This window comes from Tyto alba, unplaced genomic scaffold (genome assembly GCF_018691265.1).
Source record: "Tyto alba isolate M040663 unplaced genomic scaffold, T.alba_DEE_v4.0 Super-Scaffold_25, whole genome shotgun sequence".
NCBI lineage: Eukaryota > Metazoa > Chordata > Aves > Strigiformes > Tytonidae > Tyto > Tyto alba.
Window position 1 is genome coordinate 1,484 of NW_024881299.1, and position 22,790 is coordinate 24,273.

The window sequence follows — 22,790 nt, forward strand, 5'->3', positions numbered from 1 at the left end:
TTATTTTTTTATATGCCAATTTGGGGGGATTTTTGAATTTTCCAAACTGACAATGAATTTTAAACTTCACTTTTCACCTATTTTACAACCAACCACCCGTCACCCCCCACACATCCCCAACAGGATTTGTACCGACAGATGAAAGATTTATGTGTCATTTGGTGTAATTCAGGCCAAAAAAATAGAAAAGAAAGATTAAAACTTGGTTCTGGGTAGCCAGGATTACACTTTTCTGGGCCTTGCCTGGGGCCTGGCCCAGGCTCTGGCACTGGCTGCCATGTTAATGCTCTGTAATTTAAGGTCGCTCTTTTAACTGCTCGCTGCCTACAACACAACATCAATTTTATGATCTTTAAGTAGCAAAACCCAGAGGTTTTCGGTCATTGCTGCCCCCAGTTTCCAGAGCAGGGCTACATATCGCTGCCTGGTCCTGGTGGGACCCAGGCGCTACCAGTTTGGGGGGATTTCTCCCTAAAATACAGCTAGGGGCCATGGGGTTTACCCCATCCTAGTGAAATAAATATGGGGAAATATTTGGCAGAAACATTTTTCCTTGGAGATGCTCCTTTTCTCCCCGTCCTGGTTTTCCCCTGTGACCCACCCCTCTGTGCCCCAAATCCTTTTAAAGCCTCTCCCCCAAAGGGGTGTCCCCTCTGGGTGCCCCACAACCCTTTTGGGTGCCCCCCCATGTGCCCCTTTGGGTACCCTCCCAGCCCTTTTGGGTGCCCCTGTGCTCCTTTGGATGCCCCCCCCCAGCCCTTTTGGGTGCCCTCCCATGTGCCTCCATGCCCCTTTGGGTACCCCTCTAGTCCCTTTGGGTGTTCCTTGTCTCCCTCTTAGGTGTCCCCCCACTCCCCTTAGGGTGCTCTCCCAACTCCTCCCTGTCCCTTTGAGTACCTCAGCCCTCTTTGAGTACACCCCACCTCCATGCCCCTCTGGATGCCCCCCCTCAGCGTCCCCCCAGTCCCCTCCCAGTGCTTTTTGGGTTCCTCTGGATCCTTTCTCCTCCCCACCACACCCCAGAGATAGAGATCCTGGGGTCCCTCCCCACTCATCCCCAACGAGCCAGCTCCCCTGTTCCCCTCCCCGCCCCCCCGCCTTAAAATCGCCGGGGTGGCCTCAACCTCCTTAAGGGCCCCCAGCCAGCACTGGCCCCGTGCCCCAAACCTGACCGGCACCCCCAGCTGCTCCAGCAATGGAAGAGACGTGAGTGTCCCCGGGGGTCCCCCGCACTCCAGCCCCCCCTTCTCCCTAAAATTCCCCACCCCAGCCATGTTTCCCACCCCCCCAGGGTGCCCTCAGTGGAAGCCTACGAAGCAGCCATGGTGCTGAGTGGGGTGGGGGACGCGCTCGGGTACCGGGGGGGCCGCTGGGAATACTGTACCTCGGGACCCCAAATCCACGCCGAGCTGGCCGAGCTGGGGGGGCTGGAAGCCATCACCCTGGAGCCCCCCGAGTGGCCCGTCAGTGATGACACCGTCCTTCACCTCGCCACCGCCGAAGGCCTGGCCACAGGTTTGGGGGGGGAGAGAAACTGGGGGGGTCTCCAGTGCACCCCACAACCACCGGGGAGGGTCCCCGGGGGATGGCATTGTACCCCAAGCCCACAACAGAGTGTTCAGGGTGGGGGGGTCCCTGGGGAGGTTAGAGGTCCCCATTATACCTCTGAGCTTCTTGGGGGGGGGCGGGGTTCTGATGGGTTTTGAGGTGATACCCAGTTATAGCCCAAACTCGATGGTCCCTGCGAGGGGCTTTTGGGGGTCCCCAGCCAGCTCTGAAAGGGGTTTGGGGTCATCCTAATTCCACACACACACCCCCTCTTAGGGGCTCCAGTGAGACTCCCTATTTCCCCCACAAAAAAATTAGAGGGGTCCCCATTTCCTCTCAGGGGGCGGGGCAGGGTGTGTGTCCTATTTTTCCCTACAATTTGCAGGAATGTGTGTTCCCTTTCCTCCCATATTGGGTGCTGGGGGGGAAGGCCCATTTCCCTCTCTCAATTTGGGGGGACTGGGGGTGGTTACCCCCTTTCCCACCCAATTTGGGGTGCTCAGGAGGCTTCCCCATTTCTCCTGAATTTTGGGGTGTTCACAGATGTCATCCCAATTCCTCTCCTGTCACGTGGGGGGTGGGGGATGGTCATGGGGAGTGTCACCCTTCCTCTTTAGTTTTGGGTTGTCTATGGGGTGGCGTTCCCTTTCCCCACCATTCAGGGGTGGTGCAATGGGGAGGGGTCTTCCTCTTCCCCTTAAGTTTTGGGGGGGAGGTTGCATGGGGCCTCTCCTTCCCCTCCAATTTGGGTGGTCCAGGGCAGGGGGAGGGGGGGACCTCAGTAACAACCCCCCCAGGCCTGGAGGGGGAAGACCTCTTGCAGGAGCTGGCTCGCCGTTATGTGGCTGCCATGGGTGACATGGAGGGCCGCAAGCCAGGACCCACCAGCATCCTGGGTGAGTGGGGTCCGATGGTCTGGGGGGGCAGTTTTGGGGGTTCCGGGGGGGTCTCACCCCCCCTAAATCCCCCCCCACCCCCAGGCACCTCTCAGTTGCGTCCTGGGGAGCCCGAGGGTTATCGCATCCCCTTCAACCCCAGCGGCACCGGTTGTGGGGCTGCCATGCGCAGCCTGGCCATTGGCCTCAGGTGGGGACGGGGACACGGGAAGGGACAGCGGTGGCAGGGATGGGGACATGGGGGGGGGGGGGGGGGGCAAGTGGGGATGGGGTGGGTGGAGGTATCAGAGCTGGAGGGACGGGGGGCTGGATGGGAATGGGGACATCGGGGTGTCAGAGGCGGAGGGATGGGGACATAGAGGGTGTTGGGGATGGGGACGTGGGGGTGTAAGAGGTGGAGGGGATGGGGACACAAGGGTGTCAGAACTGGAGGGGTGGGAGGATGGGGACATGGTGGGACAGGGACAAGGAGGGGTGGGGACATGAGGGTGTCAGAGCTGGAGGGGCGGGGATGGGGTAACAGGGACATTGGGGTGTAAGGGGGGGGAGGGATGGGGACATAGAGGGGGATGGGGACATGAGGGTGTTGGAACTGGGGAGGACAAGGACCAGGGACTGGGGAGATGGTGGAGCTGGGTGGCCGGGGATGGGAGGGCTGGGATGTCTTAGCTGGGGAGGGGGCGGGCCTCAAGGGGACAGAGAACATGGGAACAGCGATAGGGAGGAGGGGACAGAGGTGTCGCAGGGCAGGCGGGAGGGGGACATGGAGGTGGCGGGGCCGGGGGGCAGCAGGGACACGAACAGGGGGGACAAGGGTGGTGGGATGGGGATAGGGACAAGGCTGGGGCTATAGGGACCAAGGAGAGGGGCGGTGGGGGGGTGGGAGAGGACGGGGCTGATGCCCACACAGGTACCCCCACCCCTGGGAGCTGCCGACGCTGATCCGGGTGAGCATCGAGAGCGGGCGCATGACCCACCACCACCCCACCGGTGGGTGCCAGGCAGGGAGGGGCGGGAGGAGGAGGCGATGCTGGAGACACTCTCCCCCCCCCTCAAAAAAAAAAACCTGTCTCCTCCACAGGGTACCTTGGGGCACTGGCGGTGGCCCTCTTTGGGGCTCTGGGGGTGCGGGGAGAGCCTCCAGAGCACTGGGGGGCTGAGCTGCTGCGGGTCCTGCCCCTGGCGTGGGATTACGTGGAGGGTGCTGGGGTTGCCGTGGGGGACAACGCTGCTGCCTGGCCCTTCTTTGGGGATGCCTGGCGCCGGTGAGGGGGTACTGGGAGTGCTGCGAGGGGTTGGTGAGGATACTGGGAAGGGCTCAGGGCGTCACCAGCGTCACTGGTTCTCTCCCAGTCCTGACAGCGTGATGCACTGGTAGCACTGCTTGGATGTCTCCTGCCCCACTGTCATTAGTGTCACTGCTGACCCTGGTGCCCAGTCTGTCCGCAGAGCCACCGGTGCCTCTCCCCAGTGTCCCCATGTCCCCAGTGTCCCTGCCAGTGCTGCGATCCTCAGCTGTGGGAATGTGGCCCAGGGCCAGTGTCCCTGGTGCTCTTGGTTCCCCTCGCGTTACTGGTGGCCCCACCACCTCCACTGCCATGGTGCCCCCCCAGTGTCTCAGTTGTCCCCAAGGTCCCCACAAGTACCTCGTGTCACACGGGCTGCTGGAGATCCACAGCCCAGTGACCCCCAGTGTCACTAGTTACCCCATTTCCACTGGTGACACCAATGACCCCAATGTCTCCAATGACACCAATGTCCCTGGTGACTCCAGTGTCCCCACAACTCCAGCGTCCCTTGTGTCCCCAATACCTCCAGTGACCCCGGTGTCTCCACGCCTTCGATGACTCCAGTGCTCCCAGTGACCTCAGTGTCCCACGTCCCTGCAGGTACCTGGAGTCCCGGGGGCTTCTGGAGGGTCACGGCCCACCGCAGGTGCCATCCCTCCTGTCACCGGCCGAGAGGGATGCGGCGTACCTGGGCTGGGCACTGGACGGGTGGCCAGGGCGCAGCGGCCACGATGCGCCTATGGTGGCCCTGGAGGCCCTGCTGGCAGCTGGCGGGTGCTGGGGGGACCTGTGTGCCAGGGGGGTGCTGCACGGTGGGGACAACGATTCAACAGGGACCATTGCCGCGGGGTGCTGGGGGTTGCGGGGGGGGCTGGCACCCATCCCCCCTGGTCTGCATTGCCACCTGGAGCACCGCAGGCGGCTGCGCGACGCTGCCCACCGCCTCCACGCGCTGGCCTGGGGGACACGCTGAGCCCCTGCGATGTCCCCGGTGTCACCTACTGTCCCCTTCCTGGGAAAAGCCCTTGTGGGTCCCCCAGGGTGAAGCAGGCACCTTCATGGGGTCCTGGAGGGGGATGGGAAGTTTTCTGGGGTTCATCAGGGACCTTAATGGGGTTCTGGGGGGCTCAGGAGAGTCCTTGGGTGTCAGCAGGATCCTTCATGGGGTGCTGGGAGAGGGGGGGTGAGAAGGTCCCTGAGGGGTCTGCAGGGAACTTCACAGGGTCCTGGGGTCCTCGGAAGGGCCCCAGGGAGACTCTGGGGGGGAAGCAGGGCCCTTCCAGGGGTGCTGGGGGGGTCAGACAAGGCCCCCAGGAGACCACCATAGCCACCTTCAGGTGGCCTTTTATCCCTCCACAGCTAGAGACCCCAGAACCTCCCCAAGGAGCCTCAGACACCCCCACAGTAAAAAAAGTGTCCTCCCAAGCCATGTTGTGTCTAGGTTTGTGCCCTGCGCCTCTTGTCCTGTCACCGTCACTGCTGAGGTCCCACCTGGGTGGAACCCCCGACAGCCAAATCCTCTCCAGGCTGACCAGTTCTGGCTCACACAGCCCCTCCAAGAGGCTCCTGATCATGGAGCATCTTGGGGACCCTTTACTGGACTCCCTCACAGTCACTCCATCTCTCTTGTACTGGTAGCCCAGGACTTAGATCCAGTGGCCAAAGCGTGGGCTCATCAGTCCTGAGTGGAGACGAAGGAGTGCACAACCTGAATGCCAGTACCCCTCCAGTTGCCACCCAGGATGGTGATGGCCTTCGTACATTGCTAGTTATGGTCGTTTTAGTGGACCCACATCCCCAAGGTCCTTTGAAGCAAAAAGTGATGGGCCCCCAGGGTTAACAACCCCAAGGGTGATGGGCCCCGGATGTGATGGCCCCGAAGGGTAAACCACCACAGGTCTGATGGGCCCAGGGTTAATCACCCCAAGGATGATGGGACAAAGGACTAAGGGGCCCCGGGGTTAACAACGCCAAGAGTTATGGGCCCACAAGCTGTTGGGCCCCTGGTGTCAACCACCAGTTGGTGATGTGCCCAAAGGGTGTTGGGACCTGGCTTTAACTGCCCCAAGGCTGATGAGCCCCAAGGTTGACCATGCCAAGGGTGAAGGGCCCAAGGAGTGATGGGAACTCAGAGTTAAACACCCCGAGGGTGATGTGCCTCGGTGTTAACCACTTCAGAGAGTCTTTGTCCCTTGGGATGTTGGGCCTGAGGCTTAACCATCCTGAGGGTGATGGGCCCAAGGGGTGATGGGTCCCCAAGGTTAACCACCTCAAGGCTGATGAGCCAAAGCCATAACCAGGGTTAACAACTCCAAGGGTGATGGGCCCCCCCGGGTTGGTGGAGGTTGACAACCCAGAGGATGAAAGGCACAAGAGGTGATCAGAAAACAAGTTTCAGCACCTTTTGGGTGATAGACCCCCATGGTGATGGGCTTTAACCACCCCAGGGGTGATGGGCCCCTGGGGTGATGGGCTCCTAGGGTTATCCACCCCAAGTGTGATGGGAATCCAGGGTTACGTACCCCAAGGCTGATGGGCCCAAGAAGTGATGGGCACCTGGTTTTAAACACCCCAAAGCTGAGGAGCTCCGAAGATGAAGGGCCTCTGGGTTTAAACACCCAAAGGGTGACTGGGCCCAAGGGGTGATGGACCCCCACGGTTAAACACCCCAAAGTGGATGGGTCAAAGGGTTATGGGTCCCAGGGTCAACCACCTTGATGGAGATGGGCTAAAGACATGATGGACCAACATTGTTAACCACCCCAGTGGTGATGGGACCCTGAGAAGACTGGGTGCTAGGGTTTAACAACCCATGGTTGATGGGCCTCCAGGTGTAACTAACCCAGGGGTGATGGCCCAGGGGGTGATGGGAAACCAGGGTTAACCACCTGTACTGGTTTTGTCTGGGTTTAAAGGTTAAAAGACTCATTTTAAGGACCCAGAACATAATTTTTAAGCCCCGAAGTTTGATTTTGAAGAGCAAAAGACTCATTTGTAGAGCCCAAAGCCTAATCTACAGATCCAAAGACTCATTCTTGGACCCAAAACCTAATTTTTATTTCCAAAAGACTCATTTTCAGGGACCAAAGCCTCGTTTCCAGGAACTAGTGCTAATTTTTAGGATCTAGTCCGTAATTTTGAGGGACCAAAGCCTCATATTGAGGGTCCGAATACTAATTTTGTAGGGCTCATTTAGGGTCCACACTCCTCACTTGAGGCTCAAAGACTCATGTTCTTCATGTCCAAAGACTCATTTTGAACATCCAAAGACCCGCTGTTAGGGTCTGTAGCCTCATTTTTAGGGCCAAAATCCCCATTTTTAGGGTCCAAGGCTGTCTTTTAGTACCCATAGTCTTTTTTTAGGACCCACAGTTTCACTTCTGTTTTCCAAGTGTCATTTATCAGTTCCAATGTTTTTTCTTTTAAGGTTCAAACGCCCCTTTTAAGGGCCCAGAGCATCATTTTTAAGGTCCGAAGTGTGACTTTGAAGGTCCATAGCCTCAATTGTAGAGTCCAAAGCCTGATTTATAGTGTCCTAAAGCCTCATTTTTACTTTCCAAAGCCTTAGTTTTGCCTCCAAACCCCATTTTAGGCTAGGAGGAGTTTCCAGCCACAGATTATTAAGGGAGCACAGACCTAATTTGCAGAAAACTTCAGATGTAGAACAACTTTGCAACAAAATCTGGTGTTGTCAGACTAAATTCTGGAAATGTGGTAGATTTGGCATTGCAGCCACCGTATGTTCAAAGCACCAGGCTGCCCAAATTCCACTGTTCCTTTTTCCAAAGACATAAAATACTGTTAGAAGTGTCCATCTTTCTTCCAAGGTCTCATATCAGGGGTTTTTAACACATCTGACGATAAGACACAACCTCAAGCAGATGCAAAAATTCTACCACGTATTTTAAGACACTTTGGGATAATTTATGGCACAGGACAGATGTGGTTTATTTCAGTATTTAAACCAGGACAGTCAAATAAGGAATTATCAGCTCAGAACTACCAGCCTACTGCAAAACCTTTTCTGGAGCACAGGTAAAATATTACTAAGTGCTTTCTAAGGATCAAGAATTCTAGTAATTTTTTAGGAAGTTTTTTTTTATTACAGAGGTGTCTTAGTGTAGCCTTTTTGGCCGTGGAGCTTCTCCAGCTATTGATACCAGAAAATCAAAATAAATTCAACAAAAATTCCCAACATTTAAATAAATGCTCACTGAATGATACTGGACTATGCATCTCGGTATGATTCTTTGGACAATCAGCTCTTGGCAGACTCCTTGTAGAACCACTTACAGCACTAGGACTCTGTCCAACATGTTGCTCATTCATTTATAATTTTATTTTTAATTTTTATATTTAAACACAAGCAGAAGGAACAGAGAAAGCCCAGAGAAATCTGGGACTCTGGAGGCAGCCCATGCTGGAGCAGTTTGGTGCTGGGAGGACTGCAGCCCGCGGGAAGAACCCACGTAGGAGAAGTTCATGGAGGACTGTCTCCCGTAGGAGAGAACCCATGCTGGAGCAGGGGAAGAGTGTAAGGAGTCCTGCCCCCTGTGCCATTGCAGGCAGGGAGCAAAGCTGAGCCTGGGAAGAAGGGAGGGGTGGGGAGGGAAGGTGTTTTTCAGATGTGGTAATGCTTCTCACTGTCTTCCTCCATTTGCTAAGTGGTGGTGGTGGTATCTGAATTAAATTCATGTTCTTCTTCTTCCCCTAACGAGACTGTCTTCTGCCTGTGACTGAAATGGGTGAGTCATCCCTCCCTGTCCTTATCTCAATCCCAGAGATTTTTCATCCCTGAGGGGAAAGGAGTGAGCAAGCGGCTGCATGGTGCTCAGATGCCCTCTGGGCTCAAACCATGACAGTATTCAAGACATCACCAATATGATGACATTTTTTGCAGTTCAGGTGTATCTTTCATAGCCACAGATGGCAACTCCATAGCCTCCTCCTGGGCCCACCCCGGGGAGGGAGGCGAAGGGGAAATTCAGATTGTACCTGCTCAGCCATGGCCATTCACGATGAAGAACTATCTGACACAGAGGGCAAGAAGGCCCAACTGTGGAAGGACTTTGGGGACGGAAAGGTTCTTAGTCAGGAAACAAAGTTTCCCTCGGTGATGAGGTGAGAAAGGCCATGGTGTTGTCTTGGAGCAATGATGCGGGCCAGGCGCCCAGGGGCTGCCTTTGTGCTGCAGAACTGGCACTGGGGGGGTGAACTCAAGGCTGGGCTGAGGCACCCCAGGATGAGGCTCACCAGATCGGTGCAGATCAAGCAAAAAAGTATATAAGGTATATAAGGAATATACAACACATCAACTCATGGTGCATCTTCGCAGACTCCTTGTAGACTCACTTACGGCGGTAGGACACTGCCCAATGCATTGCTCACTTAAATCCTTTAAAATTTAGCAAAGATATGTGTTTAATTTGCCTCAATAGGTAAAAAGACCAGCCAAGAATCCAGGGGACTCTGGAGGGCAGCAGCATCCCCTATGAGCAGCCCCCCCCTATGACCCACCCCATCGCAGAAAGCAAGATTATTGAAAAGATACCCACACGGGGAGTTAACAAGGCGGATTCTGGTATTGATTATAATAACGAACCTTTTGCCCCCACCCCAGCAACACCATTATCTGAGCACAACCTGGATGAGGTACTTTGTACCCTGTTATTAAAAGAACTTCCAGTTCCTTCCAGAGATGTAACCCAAGGTGGTGGGGTAGGAGGCAACTGCCATTACGTCAATAGAATTGTTAGGGTTTTGAAAATTGTGTTGAATGATTTAACTACATATGTAGGTAGAACGAATATAATGAGTAGAGATAGGCCTTAGCAACAGGGTGAGCTGTTGCCATAGGAAGGGATGTGCAAGAGAAGTTGAGAAGAAAGGGAACACGATGTGATGCTTGTTTGGAATTACAACAGGGCCATAAAACACTCAGAAGAATATTGGGGGAGACTGTTCTAAAAGGAGAGAACAAAAGAAAGTGTCATTTATCATACCTATATTATTAAGTTGTTCATTGGCCCAAAACCCCAAACCATGGTGACCTAGAAGCACAGGTGGTCAGCAGCAGGCAGATTCTAAGATAAATGGCCAAATGATTTAGTAACTTTTATGTATATGTATGATTTAGAGAATGAGGAAGCAATAATATAGTAATGATGTAATGAGTAAAAATAATAGTAACCAATACAGATAAAGGGCAGTTCTAATCAGCAATTAAAAGCGGACGTTGTGCGCATGCCTATTATAATGAGTGAGAACAAAGAATGTTGGGGTATAAGTATTTGTGGGTTACAAGGTTTCGGCGGACACCTTTGGGAATGATCCTGTGTCCCCGCTGCACATCGTCAATAAAGACATCTCTGATTATCTAACTTTGTGTAGATACCTGCAGATTTGCAACAGAATGGAATGGAATATTTATCTTCAATAATAGGTGTTGTTAGACAACTGGAAGAGCCATGGGGATACGACCTTCCTCCTCCTTGGGCTGTCTGGGTGGATGCTAAGACTGGGCTTAGTGTGGCACAGTGGGACCCATGACGGAAGTACTGGAAAACGGGTGAAGTAAAAAAGATTATTTAGGGTACCATAAGAAATTAAGAAAGCAGTCAAACACCCGTAACATGTTTTCCATTGCACAAAGGTCCTTGAGCTTGGCAAGAGTGATAACCACCTTCTGAAAAACGTGTAAATTGGGAGACTCCTAATCAGAATCCCCCTGTCTTTTCTCAAAGTTGGGGGAATGCTCAGAAAGTCTGTTACTAAACAATGGCTAGCTTTGAATTTAATGAGGCCAATAAGCAATTAACACGTATAGTGAAGATATCCTAACCTTGAGAATAGAAACATCCTCGCAGGATGGCTGAAACAGGTAGCTCAAGCAAGGCTGAGAAGAAAGAACAGCTTGGCCTTACAACAGAGTTGGGAAACATCCAAGGAGAAGAAATTGTCCTCAGGAGACTCGTAAACATCAAAGGGAAAAAGAAGTGGGGGGCTAACTCCCCAAACAACCACTGGCGACCACCCGAGACCCCTGCACAGGCATAGTGTAATTTTGCAACACCAGCATTGTGTAAATGTAGTAGATAGGTAGAAAGGTGGCTACTTCTTGGAAAATGTGCAAATCTTAATGTCTTTAAGGTCTATAAACAAGAGAATTTTGGTTTAGGGCACACACACCGGGTGGAGTGATCCCCCATACATCCAGTGCTGTAATAAAGAGAATGCCTGAGTGCTACGCTGGGGTTGAGAGGTTTATTCCTGATTTAGGTGACAGAAGGACCACGTTGGCTCCAAGGCTGCAGAAGTGGGTTGCCTTTTCAGGGACACCCCGAGATGACAGGCCAGCAGGGCAAAGAGCTGCTAACGATGGTCCCAAATGGCAAAAGCAAGGCAAAATCATAAGAAACTAAGGGCAAAACGCCCAACTAAGGGAGGAAAACCCAGTTGCTGGCCCAGGAAGGTCCAATGACCCCTCCCAAGTGGTGAAAATTTTTGGAATTAATAGTAGTAAAAGCCCTTGTATATCTTTAATGGTGAATGACAAATATTCTCTTTACTCACAGCCACACAAGTCCCAATATGGATGATTAAAGCTAAGGATGATCCTGGCTTCAACCAGAAACCTTGAGAAACGATTCATCTAATGAAATCTGCCCCAAAAAGACAACGGCTCCCAGTAGCAGGGATAAAATTAATCCCGTGAAATCAAAGATCACGAAGAATCACGAAGTGGTGCTCAGGCCCTTAAATCAATTTGGTGTGGATATAGGAAAAATCCAAAGCATGAATTCTTTGCTAGGCACTTGGGCGCCAAACCCCCGGATTCAAAACTCGACAGTGTCTGTCGGCAAAATGCCAACCACAAGCTCGTCTCTTTTTAGCATGGGCTGCACCTAAATTATCTAAAAATGGGCAAATTTAAGGAAGGGAGATCCCAGCCCACGTGGCCTCATGCTCAGCAATAAAAGCCAGGGGAGAAGGAGGAAGAGGGGGGACTTGCAGAGCGTTGGGCATTTGTCTCCCCAGGTCACCATTCCCTGGGGTTGGGACCCACCCGTGTCACCCCTCAGGTCCCAAGTAAGGCGTCCCCCTCCCCGTGTCACCCCCCCCAGTCCTCTGTGTGTGTCCCCCCCCACCCCGTGACGCAGAGGACAGAGACCACCAGGCGCAGCCGAAGGTTCTTTACTCCCCAGAGAAGCCAACACCGTGGGGTGACACCTGCTGTCACCAGCCAGGGTGGGGGGGGATACATCACACCACGGGGGGGGAGGGGGGCACCCTGGTGCCTTGCTCGGATGGGGGGGATGGGATTTGGGGGCAGCCAAGGAGGTGCCCAGCGAAAGGGGGACCCAAGCATCCGAGCAGCTGGGGGGGGGCAGGGCCGGCTCAGGGCCCCCCCCTCTCAGACCTTCTTCCGCTGCGGCCGCACCCTGGGGAAGAGCTGGGGGAGGGGGAGGGCGTCAGGGGGAGGGTGCTGCCCTCCCCCAGCCACCCCCCAGGACCACAAGCCATGGAGGAGCCAGGGAAGCCATGAGATTCACCCTCAGGGCCATGGGGGTGCCGTGGGTGACCCCCCCAGGGCTGTGGGGTGGCTGTGGGTGCTGTGGGACCCCTCCCTGGAACCACGGGTGGCCCCCCCAGGACTGTGGGGTGGCCGTGGGTGCTGTGGAACCCCCACTCACCCCAAAGTAGTTCCGGGGGACATATCCCTCATGGCCGTAGAGGGACCCCCACCACCAGTCGAGCTCGTCCTGGGGCTGGCGGCGCAGGACGGTGACGGGCTCACCCTCGCGGAAGGACAGCTCATCCCCAAACTCGGCGCTGTAGTCCCACAGCGCGTACACCACCCCGCTGTTCAGCACCCCCATGCTCTGCTCCACCTCTGTGGGGACGCAGACATCAGCGCCCAGCACCCCTCGCCCCCAGCACCACCACCCCCCCCGGCACCCCCCTGCCCTAAAGACATATCCATCCTGTATCCCTTCCCAGTATCCATATCCACCCACACCTCCTCTCAGCACCTGCTTCCAGTACCTGTATACCCCACCCCGTACCCCCTCCCAGCATCCATATCCCCAGTACCCCCTCTCAGTACCTGTATACCCCCAATATCCCCTCCCAATACCCCTACCCTCCCAGTACCCTCTCCCAGTATCCCCACCCAGTACCCATATCCCCCTGATACCCTCTCCCAGTATTCACAACAGCCCAGTACCCCCTCCCATTACCCCTAACCTACCCGGTACCCCTTCCCACTACCCATGTCTCCACTGGCATCCCCCTCCCAGTACCCATATACCCCCAGTACCCCCTCCCAGTACCCAGAGCCTCACAGTACCCTCTCCCAGTACTCATATTCCCCCAGTATCCCCTCCCAGTACCCCTAACCTGCTCAGTACCGCTCCCAGTACCCATGCCCCCCTGGCAGCCCCCTCTCAGTACCCTTATAACCCTGCTACACCCCCTCCCAGTACCTATACCCTCCCAGTACCCCCTCCCAGCACCCACAGAACCCTGGTACCCCCTCCCAGTACCCATACCCTCCCAGTACCCCCTCCCAGTACCCATAGAACCCTGGTACCCCCTCCCAGTACCTATATCCCCGCTTCCCAATACCCCCACCAGCCCAGTACCCCCCTTCCAGCACACCCTCTCAGTACCCATACCCTCCCAATACCTTCTCCCAGTACCCATATACCCCCAATATCCTCTCCCAGTACCCCTAACCTGTCCAGTACCCCTCCCAGTACCCCCAGCACCCCAGCACCCCCTCCCAATACCCATACCCTCCCAATACGCTCTCCCAGTATCCCCTCCCAGTACCCATATCCCCCTGATACCATCCCCCAATATTCACAACTGCCAAGTACCGCCTCCCAGTACCTATGCCCCCCCTGGCACACCCTCCCAGTACCCATATACCCCCAGTACCCCCTCCCAGTACCTCTACCCTCCCAGTAGTCCCTCCCAGTACCCATATTCCTTCCAAGACCCCCTTCCAGTACCTATATCCTCACTCTTAATACCCCCACCACTCCAGTACCCCCTCCCAGTATACCTTCCCAGTACCCATACTCGCCCAATACCTTCTCACAGTAACCATATACCCTCCAATATCCCCTCCCAGTACCCCTAACCTGCCCAGTACCCCTCCCAGTACCCCCATCCCCCCAGTACTCCCTCCCAGTACCCATATTCTCCAGAAGACCCCCTTCTAGTACCTATATCCCACATCCCAATACCCTCACCACCCCAGTACCCCCTCCCAGTACCCCCTTCCAGTACCCATACCCCACCAGTGCCCCTCCCAGTACCCATATACCCCCAATATCCCCTCCCAGTACCCCTAACCTGCCCAGTACCCCTCCCAGTACCCACATCCCCCCAGTACCCCCCTCCCAGTACCCATACCCCACAGTGCCCCTCCCAGTACCCATATACCCGAAACATCCCCTCCCAGTAACCTTAACCTGCCCAGTACCCCGCCCAGTACCCACATCCCCTAGTACACCCTCCTGTTACCCATACCTTCCCAGTACCCCCTCCCAGTACCTATAACCTCCCAGTACCCATACCCCCAGTGCCCCTCCCAGTACCTATATACCCGAAACATCCCCTCCCAGTACCCCTAACCTGCCCAGTACCCCTCCCAGTACCCCCCGCCCAGTACCCATACTCCCCGCAAGACCCCCTTCCAGTATCTATATCCCCCATTCCCATACCCCCACCACCCCTGTACCCCCTCCCAGTACACCCCCCCAGTACCCCCCATCCGCCCACTCACCCCCCGCCCCTCCCAGTGCTCCCAGCGCTCACCGGTGAGGTAGTTATAGCAGTCGGCGTAGCCCTCCCGGTACGGGTCGCACTTCTCCACGGCCAGGCTGCCGTCGCTGGTGGTGGTGGCGAAGATGGCGGCGCCGTGTCGCACCAGGGCCACGCACACGCCCGTGTCGTTGCACGAGGCTGCGCAGTGCAGCGGCGTCCTGCCACCGGTGCGACGGGGGCGGTTGGGTTTGGAGGGGGACACACCCCCACACACCCGCCCACACCCCCCCCCCCCGAGTGTCGTGGGAGCAGAGACATGCCCCCCCTAGTCCCCACTATGGAGGGGGTTGGGGTACCCCCGTCCCTCCCCACCCCCAGGCATTGAGGGCTGTTGGGGGGGTCCCCAAGCCCTGGAGGCCAACAAGGGTTATTGGGGTGTCCCCATCTCTGTCCCCAAACCTGTGGGGATAACTGGGGGCCTCATCGCTGTCCCGAACCCTATGGGGATAATTGGGGGTCCCTCATTCCTGTCCCCAACCCCGTGGGGATAATTGGGGGTCCCTCATCCCTGTCCCCGACCCCATGGGGATAACTGGGGGCCTCCATCCCTGTCCCCAACCCCGTGGGCAAAACTAGGGGCCCCCGTCCCTGTCCCCAACACCGTGGGCATAACTGGGGGCTCCCCATCCCTGTCCCTGCTCACCCAGGGCTGTTGGGGGGTTATTGGGGTTCCTGTCCCCCTCTGACCCCAGGCTCTAGGGACTGCCTGGAATCCCCAGCCCTGCTCCCCGTGGCTGGGGGGGTCCCAGCTGTTCCCACACCCCCCATGTCTGTGGGGTCCCCAGGCCCCACCCTCTGTTCCACCAGCCAGGGCTGGGGGTCCTCCCATGACTCCACCCCATATCAGTGGGTCCCTGTCCCACCAGCTGTGGGGTCCCCTGTCCCCCCCACTGTGGGCTCCTGTCCTACCAGCCGTGGCCATGGGGTCCCCTGTCCCCCTGCCCCTATGGGTACACATGGGGTCCCCTGTCCACCCCCTTACTCCGTGGGTCCCTGTGGGTTCCCCTGCCCCATGGGTCCCCATGGGTTCCCCTGTCCCCCCTCCATGGGTCCCTGTGGGTTCCCCTGTCCCCTCACCCCATGGGTCCCCATGGGCTCTCTTGTCCCCCCCCTCCATGGGTCCCTGTGGGTTCCCCTGTCCCCTCACCCCATGGGTCCCCCTGGGCTCTCTTGTCCCCCCCCTCCATGGGTCCCTGTGGGTTCCCCCTGTGTCTCCTCCCGTGGGTTCCTGTGTCTCCCATGGGTGACTGTGGGTTCCCCTGTCCCCCCCGTGGGCCCCTGTCCCACCAGCCGTGGCTGTCGGGGGAGTTGACGTTGGCCCCGCTGGCGATGAGGAAGTCGACGATGCCGTAGTTGGCGCCACAGATGGCATTGTGCAGCGCCGTGATGCCCTCGTCGTTGGGCTGGCTGGGGTCGTTCAGCTGGGGACACGCAGGCCTGTGTCCCCCTGGCCCCCCCGCCACCCCCTGCCCCCCCCAGCACCAGCCACACCGCTGGCCCTGTTACCCTGTCCCCCAGCCCCTGGCCGCATTGTCCCCCAGAGCCAGAGCTCTGCCACCGCAGACCATGTCCCTGCCACCCTGGCCCCACTGTCCCCCAGCCTTCACCACCCCAGCTCTTGTCCCTGGCCCCCTGGCCCCACTGCTCCCCAGACTTCTTTCCCCCACCCGGGTCCCTGCCATCCTGTCCCCACTGTCCCCCTGTCCCCACTGTCCCCCAGCCCTCATCCCTGCCACCCCATCCCCTGTCCCTCAACCCTCATCACCCCAGCCCTGGTTCCTGACACCCTGTCCCCACTGTCCCCCAGTCCTCATCCCTGCTAGCCTACTGCCCATCCCTGGTCCCTGGTCCCCTGTCCCCAGTGTCCCCCAGCCCGTGTCCCTGCCACCCTGTCCCCACTGTCCCCCTGTCCCCACTGTCCCCCAGCCCATGTCCCTGTCCCCCTTGTCCCCTGTCCCACCTCAGCCACCGCCTGCTGCACCACGTCCAGCTCCCCGGTCAGGGCCGCATCCAGCAGCAGCACGAGGGGGTTGAGGCGCACGCGGGCCCCGGGGCGCCTGCGGGGCGAGGAGGGGTCGCGCAGGGCCGAGCGCAGCTCCTGTGGCAGCCAGCGGGGTCAGCGGGGGCCGGGGGACAACACTGGGGCACCCGCAGCTCTATGGCACCCAGGGGACCCTGGGGACACCCCCTGGGGCACCCACAGCTCTATGGCACCCAGGGGACCCTGGGGACACCCCCTGGGGCACCCGCAGCTCTATGGCACCCAGGGGACCCTGGGGACACCCCCCAGGACACCCGGAGTTCTATGGCACCCAGGGGACCCTGGGGACACCCCCCAGGGCACCCAGTGCTTTATGGAACCTGGGGGACCCTGGGGACACCTCCAAGGGCACCCACACAACCCCAGGGACACCTCCCAGGCCACTTGGTGCTCTATGGCACCCAGGGGACCTTGGGGACACTGCCAGGGCACACAGAGCTCTACAGCACCGGGGGGACCCTGGGGACACCTCCAGGGGCATGCGGTGCACTACAGCACCCAGGGGACCCTGGGGACATGTCACGGGGCACCCAGCACTCTGTGTCACCCAGGGTACCTTGGGGACACCTCCTGGGACACCCAGTGCTTTATGGAACCCAGGAGACCTTGGGGACACCTCCTGGGGCACCCAGACAACCCTGAGGACACCTCCCAGGCCACTTGGTACTCTATGGCACCCAGGGGACCTTGGGGACACTGCCAGGGCACACAGAGCTCTACGGCACCGGGGGGACCCTGGGGACACCTCCCAGGCCACTCGGTGCTCTACAGCACCCAGGGGACCTTGGGGACACCTCCTGGGGCACTGGTTGGCACCACAGTGCATGCAGTGGGACCACAGTGGTGACACCAGGCACGCTCTGCCACCTCTGGGGACACTGGGGGAAGTCTTGGGGACACGAGGAACCCTAGGGGACACCAACCACTGCCTGGCAGCCCCGGGGGCGTCCAAGGGACACCAGGTACTGTGTGACATCCTGGGGGGTTCCGAGGGACACCGGATACTGTGTGACATCCCAGCAGGCTCTAAGGGACTCCGGGCACCCTGTGGCACCTCAAGGGACCCCAAGGGACACCCAGTACTGTGTGACATCCCGGGGGGCTCCAAGGGACACCGGGCACCCCAGGGACCGCAGACACTTACCGGGATTGGTGCGGGGCTGCTGGGAGACGGTGGCGGGGGGCTGTGACGGGGTGGCCGGGTCTCAGGGGCCACCGGAGCGGGGGGTGGCAGGTCGGGCGAGGCGCCAGCGTCACCAGGGGCCGGGGGCTCATCACGGCGGGGTGGCCGGTGCAGCAGGCGGGTGATGAGCTGCTGGTACTGGCGGGTGCGGGTGGGCGGCAGCGCTGGGCCAGGGCTCTGCTCCATGGAGCCGCGGCGTTTGAGGGGTCGTGGCATCTCGGCCAGCACCCGGGCCACCTCCTCGAATTCAGGTACCCGTTGGGCCTCGGGGGGCAACAGGGGCTGCAGCCGCGTGGGGCTGAGAGGCCGCTCCAGCCCTTCGGCCTCGCCGCCCTGTAGCAGTCGCTCCAGCTCTGGCTCCCCCTCGGGCGGGATGGTTTCAGGGGGCGCAGGGCGCCCGGATACTGTGAGGGAGCCAGGGTCAGGGCGCTGAGCCCCACGGACCCCCACTTCAGGTGGGTCAGCACAGCAGACCCCTCCCCCCAAACCCCCCTACATCTCAGCGCACTGCAATCCCATTGCTCCCCGCAATTCCCTCCCCTTCATGCTGCAGCCCCCCCCAATCCACATCCTGCCGTCCGCTTGAGCCCCCCAGTAACCCCAGTGCCACCCCACCAGCACCTCACCTTCACCCCCAGGCAGCACCGGGGGGGCCTGGGGCAGCGCCGGGAGCTGAGGCTGCTTTTGGGGTGCACGGGGGCCAGCGGGGGGGAGCAACGAAAGCCCCCGGGGAGCGCCGCCCCCCTGCTCCCAAAAAGCATTTTGCAGCTTGAAGATCATGGAGAGGGGCAGAGGTTTGTGGCGGGGGGGTCGCCCACCTTGCGGGGGGGGCACGGGGATGCGGGAGACGGGCTGCTGGGAGAAGTGCCAGCTGCGGGGGAGGGTCCCCGGCCCCCCCGAGCGCCGAAAGGGACCCTCCACTCGCCGCTCGCCCGCTAATGGGGACACCTTGTAGTTTCGGGGCAGCGTGGCACTGTGCCCCCCGTAGCCACCATCCTGGAGGGGGGGCGGAGGGGAATAAAAAACAGGGTGTCAGGGTGGGAGCCAGCCCATCTACCCCGGCATCAGGCACCAGGGGGGCTGGGGTCGGTGGTCAGGTGTGTCCCCCCGCCCCAGGGCTCACCTTGCCCTGCCCGCTGGCACCGTCCAGGCTCGACTCTCTCCAGGGTGCCAGCGCCAGCCCCAGGGACGCCCGCAGCCCCTCTCCGCTGCCTGGGGGGGGTGGGGGAGGGACACAGGGACCACCTCAGCGCCATGGCCCCCCCACCCCTCCCACCCCAGGGGCACCCCGAGACATGCCCATGAGCCACTCGGCCCCCCAGCAACTGGCAACTGTGGGCCCCCCCTCCCCCAGCAGCCCTAGACCCATCCCCAGCAGTCCTAAATTCCCCCAAAAAGCTCTAGACCCCCCCCCAGCAGCCCTAGAGACCCCTACAAAAGAGCTAGAGCCCCCCCAGCAGCCCTACATTCCACCCCAAGACCCTAGACCCCCCCAAAAGACCTAGAGCCCCCAGTAGCCCTAGATTCCCCCAAAAAGCCCTAGACCCCCCCAAAAAAAAGACCTAGAGCCCCACAGCAGCCAAACCAACAGCCCCAGACCCCACATTGTGCCCCCCCAAACTCCCCGGCAGCCCTGAACACCACCCCCACCCCCACCCCAGTCTGCTGGACCCCAACCAGCAGCACCAGACACCCCTCCTCCCCCCCAGGCCCAACCTGCCCCCAGACAACCCGACACCCCCCCATCCCCACTAGAAGCTCTGTCCTTCCCCCCCACACACCTCAAAATGCACCCCCAAACCCTTTGTAATACCCCACAGCCACTTCAGATGTCAGCCAGCAACCGCCCACCGTGTCCAGCCCCCCGTGCCCCCCCCCCGCTCACGGTCGTAGCCCCCTGAGCCGGGGGTTTTTTTCTCATAAGCCACATCCAGATCGGACTCATTCCAGCTCTTCTGCGGCCGCCGCTTGATCAGGAGATCATCTGGGGGGGGGCTCATCAGGGGGGGACACGGACACAGGGGCTGAGGGGAACCCCCGGCATGGCCCAGACACACCTCCCACCAGACCCTCAAGTTGGGTGATGGGGGATGGATGGGGACACCCCAGGGCAGGGCGGGAGCCCCCCAGGATGGGGACATCCCAAAATCGGGGATACCCCACGATGGGGACACTTGGGGGGGGGGGGAGAGCTGCCGACACACAACTGATGACAAGGACATTGGAGGATGGGAATGGGATGTCCCGGGTTGGGGACACCCCAAAATGGGGGATGCCCCACGATTGGGTCACCTGGAGATGGGGACAGCCCATGGTGGGGTGGGGACACACCAGAGGGGGCTCAGGGACACCCCGGGGGGGGCTCAGGGACACCCCAGGATGGAGCAGAATGTCATGGGGGGCGGGGGGGGGCTCCTTGAGAAGGGACAGGAGCACCCTGGGATGGGGACACCCCAGAACGGGGACACCCAAGGATGGGAACACCCCAGGATGGGGACAGCAGCCCCCTCCCCCCCAAAGGGACTGTCCACCCCACCACAGTGACCTTACCCTGTGCCCGGAAGGTGACAGCGGGGGTGCTGATGGAGGGGTACAGCCCATGCGCCTCATAGGGGGGGGGTGCGGGGGGTCGGGGTGAGGGCGCCCGCTCGGGAAAAAAAAACGGACCCCTCGCCCGCTCGGGGGGACCCCCCCAACCCCAAAAATTCATAGGGGCGATGGGGGCGCGGGGAAGGGGCTCGCCCCCCTGGGCTGGGCAGCGTCAAGCCCTCATAGGGCACCGCCAGCACCTTGGGGCGGGGCGAAGGGGCCCGATCCTCCACCGGGTGGTAAGGGGGGGCGCGGGGGGAGCCGGGGCGCCCCAGGGGGTCCCCCGTCATCTCGGTGGTTTCGGGTGCCAGGCTCCTCCGGCCGAGGGGCGATCGGGTCCGGCTGGGGCTGTACGGCTCCTGGGCCGGGGGGCACAGGGAGAGGAGGGTTGGGGGGAGGCAGGGGGACAACAGGAGGTGTCCGCAGCCCCCCAATGATCCCCCCCCCAATCAATTTTTCGATCCTACCTTGGGGGGGCCAGGACCATCAGTCCAGAGGGACTCGAGCTGCCGGGAGAGCTCGTCCACCTTGGCCACCGCTGTGTCCAGCTCCACTTGCTTCAGATCCATGTGCTGCATGGCCAGAGCTTTGGGGGGGGGGGCAGGGGAGTACAAACAAGGGTGGGGGTCAGGCTGCACCCCAAAAAGGTCTCCTGTGTGTGCGCGTGCACCCCCGCTGTGCCCCCCCCGCCCTTTACTCACACTGGAAGGTGAGATCCAGCAGGTCCTGAGCACCGCGCAGCCGCTCGCTCGCCATCCTGCAGGGCGAGCAATGGGGATGGGTGTCTTAGGGTGGGGGGCACTCCCCAAAAGCTCTCATGGGGGGGGGGCTCCCCCCCACCGCACCCCAGTCCCCTGGGAACGCGGGGAGCAGGGACTTGTTTCAACCCGCTCCTCATCATCATCATCATACTAATTACCGGTAATTAATCCATCCCAAGGTGCGGGTGCCGCCCGCCCCCCCGGGGCAGGGCCCTGGGAGGAGGTGGGGGGGGGCTGCACCCCACTTTTAGAAGGGGGTGGTGGCAGGACCCCCCCTTTTTCCACTGGGATCACCCAGCGTTGGGTGGGGGGTAGGATGGAGGGGGGGCTGCCACCCACGGAGAGAGGGCCCACCCCCGCCATGGGTGGGGGCAAAGGGTGGGGATTTGGGGTGGCAGACGGGCACCCCTGTGTGTCCCCCACCGCTGGGGAGAACAAAGGGGGGTTTGGGGGACACCCCCACCCCACGCTCCCCCCCCCTACCCAGCGCCGCGGCCCCACCCAGGCGGCCCCACCCGGCCCCCGCCCCCGGGGAGACAGGGACAAGCCCCAGCTCGTCCCGTGTCGGCGGCGAGACGGGAGCTGGGAAAGAACCAGGGGCACCCAAGGGTGCTCCGCAACACCCCACACCCCCGAATCGGACCCAGGCACCCCAAGGGTGCTCTAACCCCCAGCACCCAAAGGTGCTCCCCAATACCCCCAGCACCCTGAACTGGACCCAGGCACCCAAGGGTGCTCCACCTCCCTACCCCCCAGAACCCAAAACCAGACCCAGGCACCCAAAGGTGCTCCCCAACACCCCGAACCGGACCCAGGCACCCAAGGGTGCTCCCCAACACCCCGAACCGGACCCAGGCACCCAAGGGTGCTCTAACTCTCGCCCCCCCGCACCCAAAACCAGACCCAGGCACCCATAGGTGCTCCCCAACCCCAGCACCCCAAACTGGACCCAGGCACCCCAAGGGGGCTGCACCCCCCCACACAGAGCACCCTAACTCAGACTTGGTCACCCAAGGGTGCTCCCCAATACCCCCAGCACCCCGAACCTGACCCAGGCACCCAGAGCACCCCCGAATCGGACCCAGGCACTTAAGAGTGCTGCCCAGCACCCCAAATTGGACCCAGGCACCCAAGGGCGCTCCCCCACCGCCCCTCCCAGCACCCCTCAGAGCAAACCCGGGGCGCCCGCCCCGGCCCCACGCGGGGTCGGTACCTGGTGGGGTGCGGGTCAGGGTGCTGGTGCCGGTGGCGCGCCCGCGTCCCCGCGGCCTCTACGCCCAATTCCAGAGCGCTGGGTCACGCGGGGGAGGGCGCTGAGAGGGGGGGGGGGGGGCCGCGCCCTGCGCCCCAGGGTGCCACGAGATGGGGGGGCAGATCCCACGGGAGGGGGGAAGGCGAGTCCCACGGGGACGGGTCCCACGGGGGGGGGTTAGATCCCACGGGGAGGGGTCCCACGAGAGGGGGGCGGGCAGATTCCACGGGTAGAGGGGAGGCGAGTCCCGCGGGAACGGGGGGAGCAGATCCCACGGGGGTAGGAGGTGGGTCCCCCGCCCCACGAGATGGGGGGACAGATCCCACGGGAAGGAGCGGAGGCGGGTCCCACGGGGACAGGGCCCACGAGAAGGCGGGGGAGGAAAATCTCACAGG

General features: G+C 60.1%; 2 protein-coding genes across 2 annotated transcripts; one reads left to right on the top strand and one right to left on the bottom strand.

The window, feature by feature from the left end:
- The first annotated feature begins 1,179 nt into the window (after positions 1 to 1,179).
- Positions 1,180 to 4,796, top strand: LOC116962294 (protein ADP-ribosylarginine hydrolase-like). Its single transcript, XM_032995574.2, has 7 exons — positions 1,180 to 1,206; positions 1,292 to 1,515; positions 2,346 to 2,444; positions 2,529 to 2,634; positions 3,355 to 3,434; positions 3,526 to 3,709; positions 4,334 to 4,796. The coding sequence occupies exons 1-7, from the start codon at positions 1,196 to 1,198 to the stop codon at positions 4,704 to 4,706; spliced, it is 1,077 nt and encodes a 358-aa protein (XP_032851465.1). The 5' UTR covers positions 1,180 to 1,195; the 3' UTR covers positions 4,707 to 4,796.
- Positions 4,797 to 11,910: 7,114 nt separating this feature from the next.
- Positions 11,911 to 21,404, bottom strand: PPP1R13L (protein phosphatase 1 regulatory subunit 13 like). The gene is given in 14 exon segments (XM_042797297.1): positions 11,911 to 12,185; positions 12,427 to 12,626; positions 14,561 to 14,727; positions 15,857 to 15,990; positions 16,530 to 16,667; positions 17,755 to 18,197; positions 18,420 to 18,789; positions 18,917 to 19,005; positions 19,679 to 19,777; positions 20,344 to 20,468; positions 20,470 to 20,741; positions 20,850 to 20,968; positions 21,084 to 21,139; positions 21,302 to 21,404. Coding segments are annotated over 13 exon segments (2,250 nt in total). The 5' UTR covers position 21,139; positions 21,302 to 21,404; the 3' UTR covers positions 11,911 to 12,146.
- Positions 21,405 to 22,790: the final 1,386 nt, after the last annotated feature.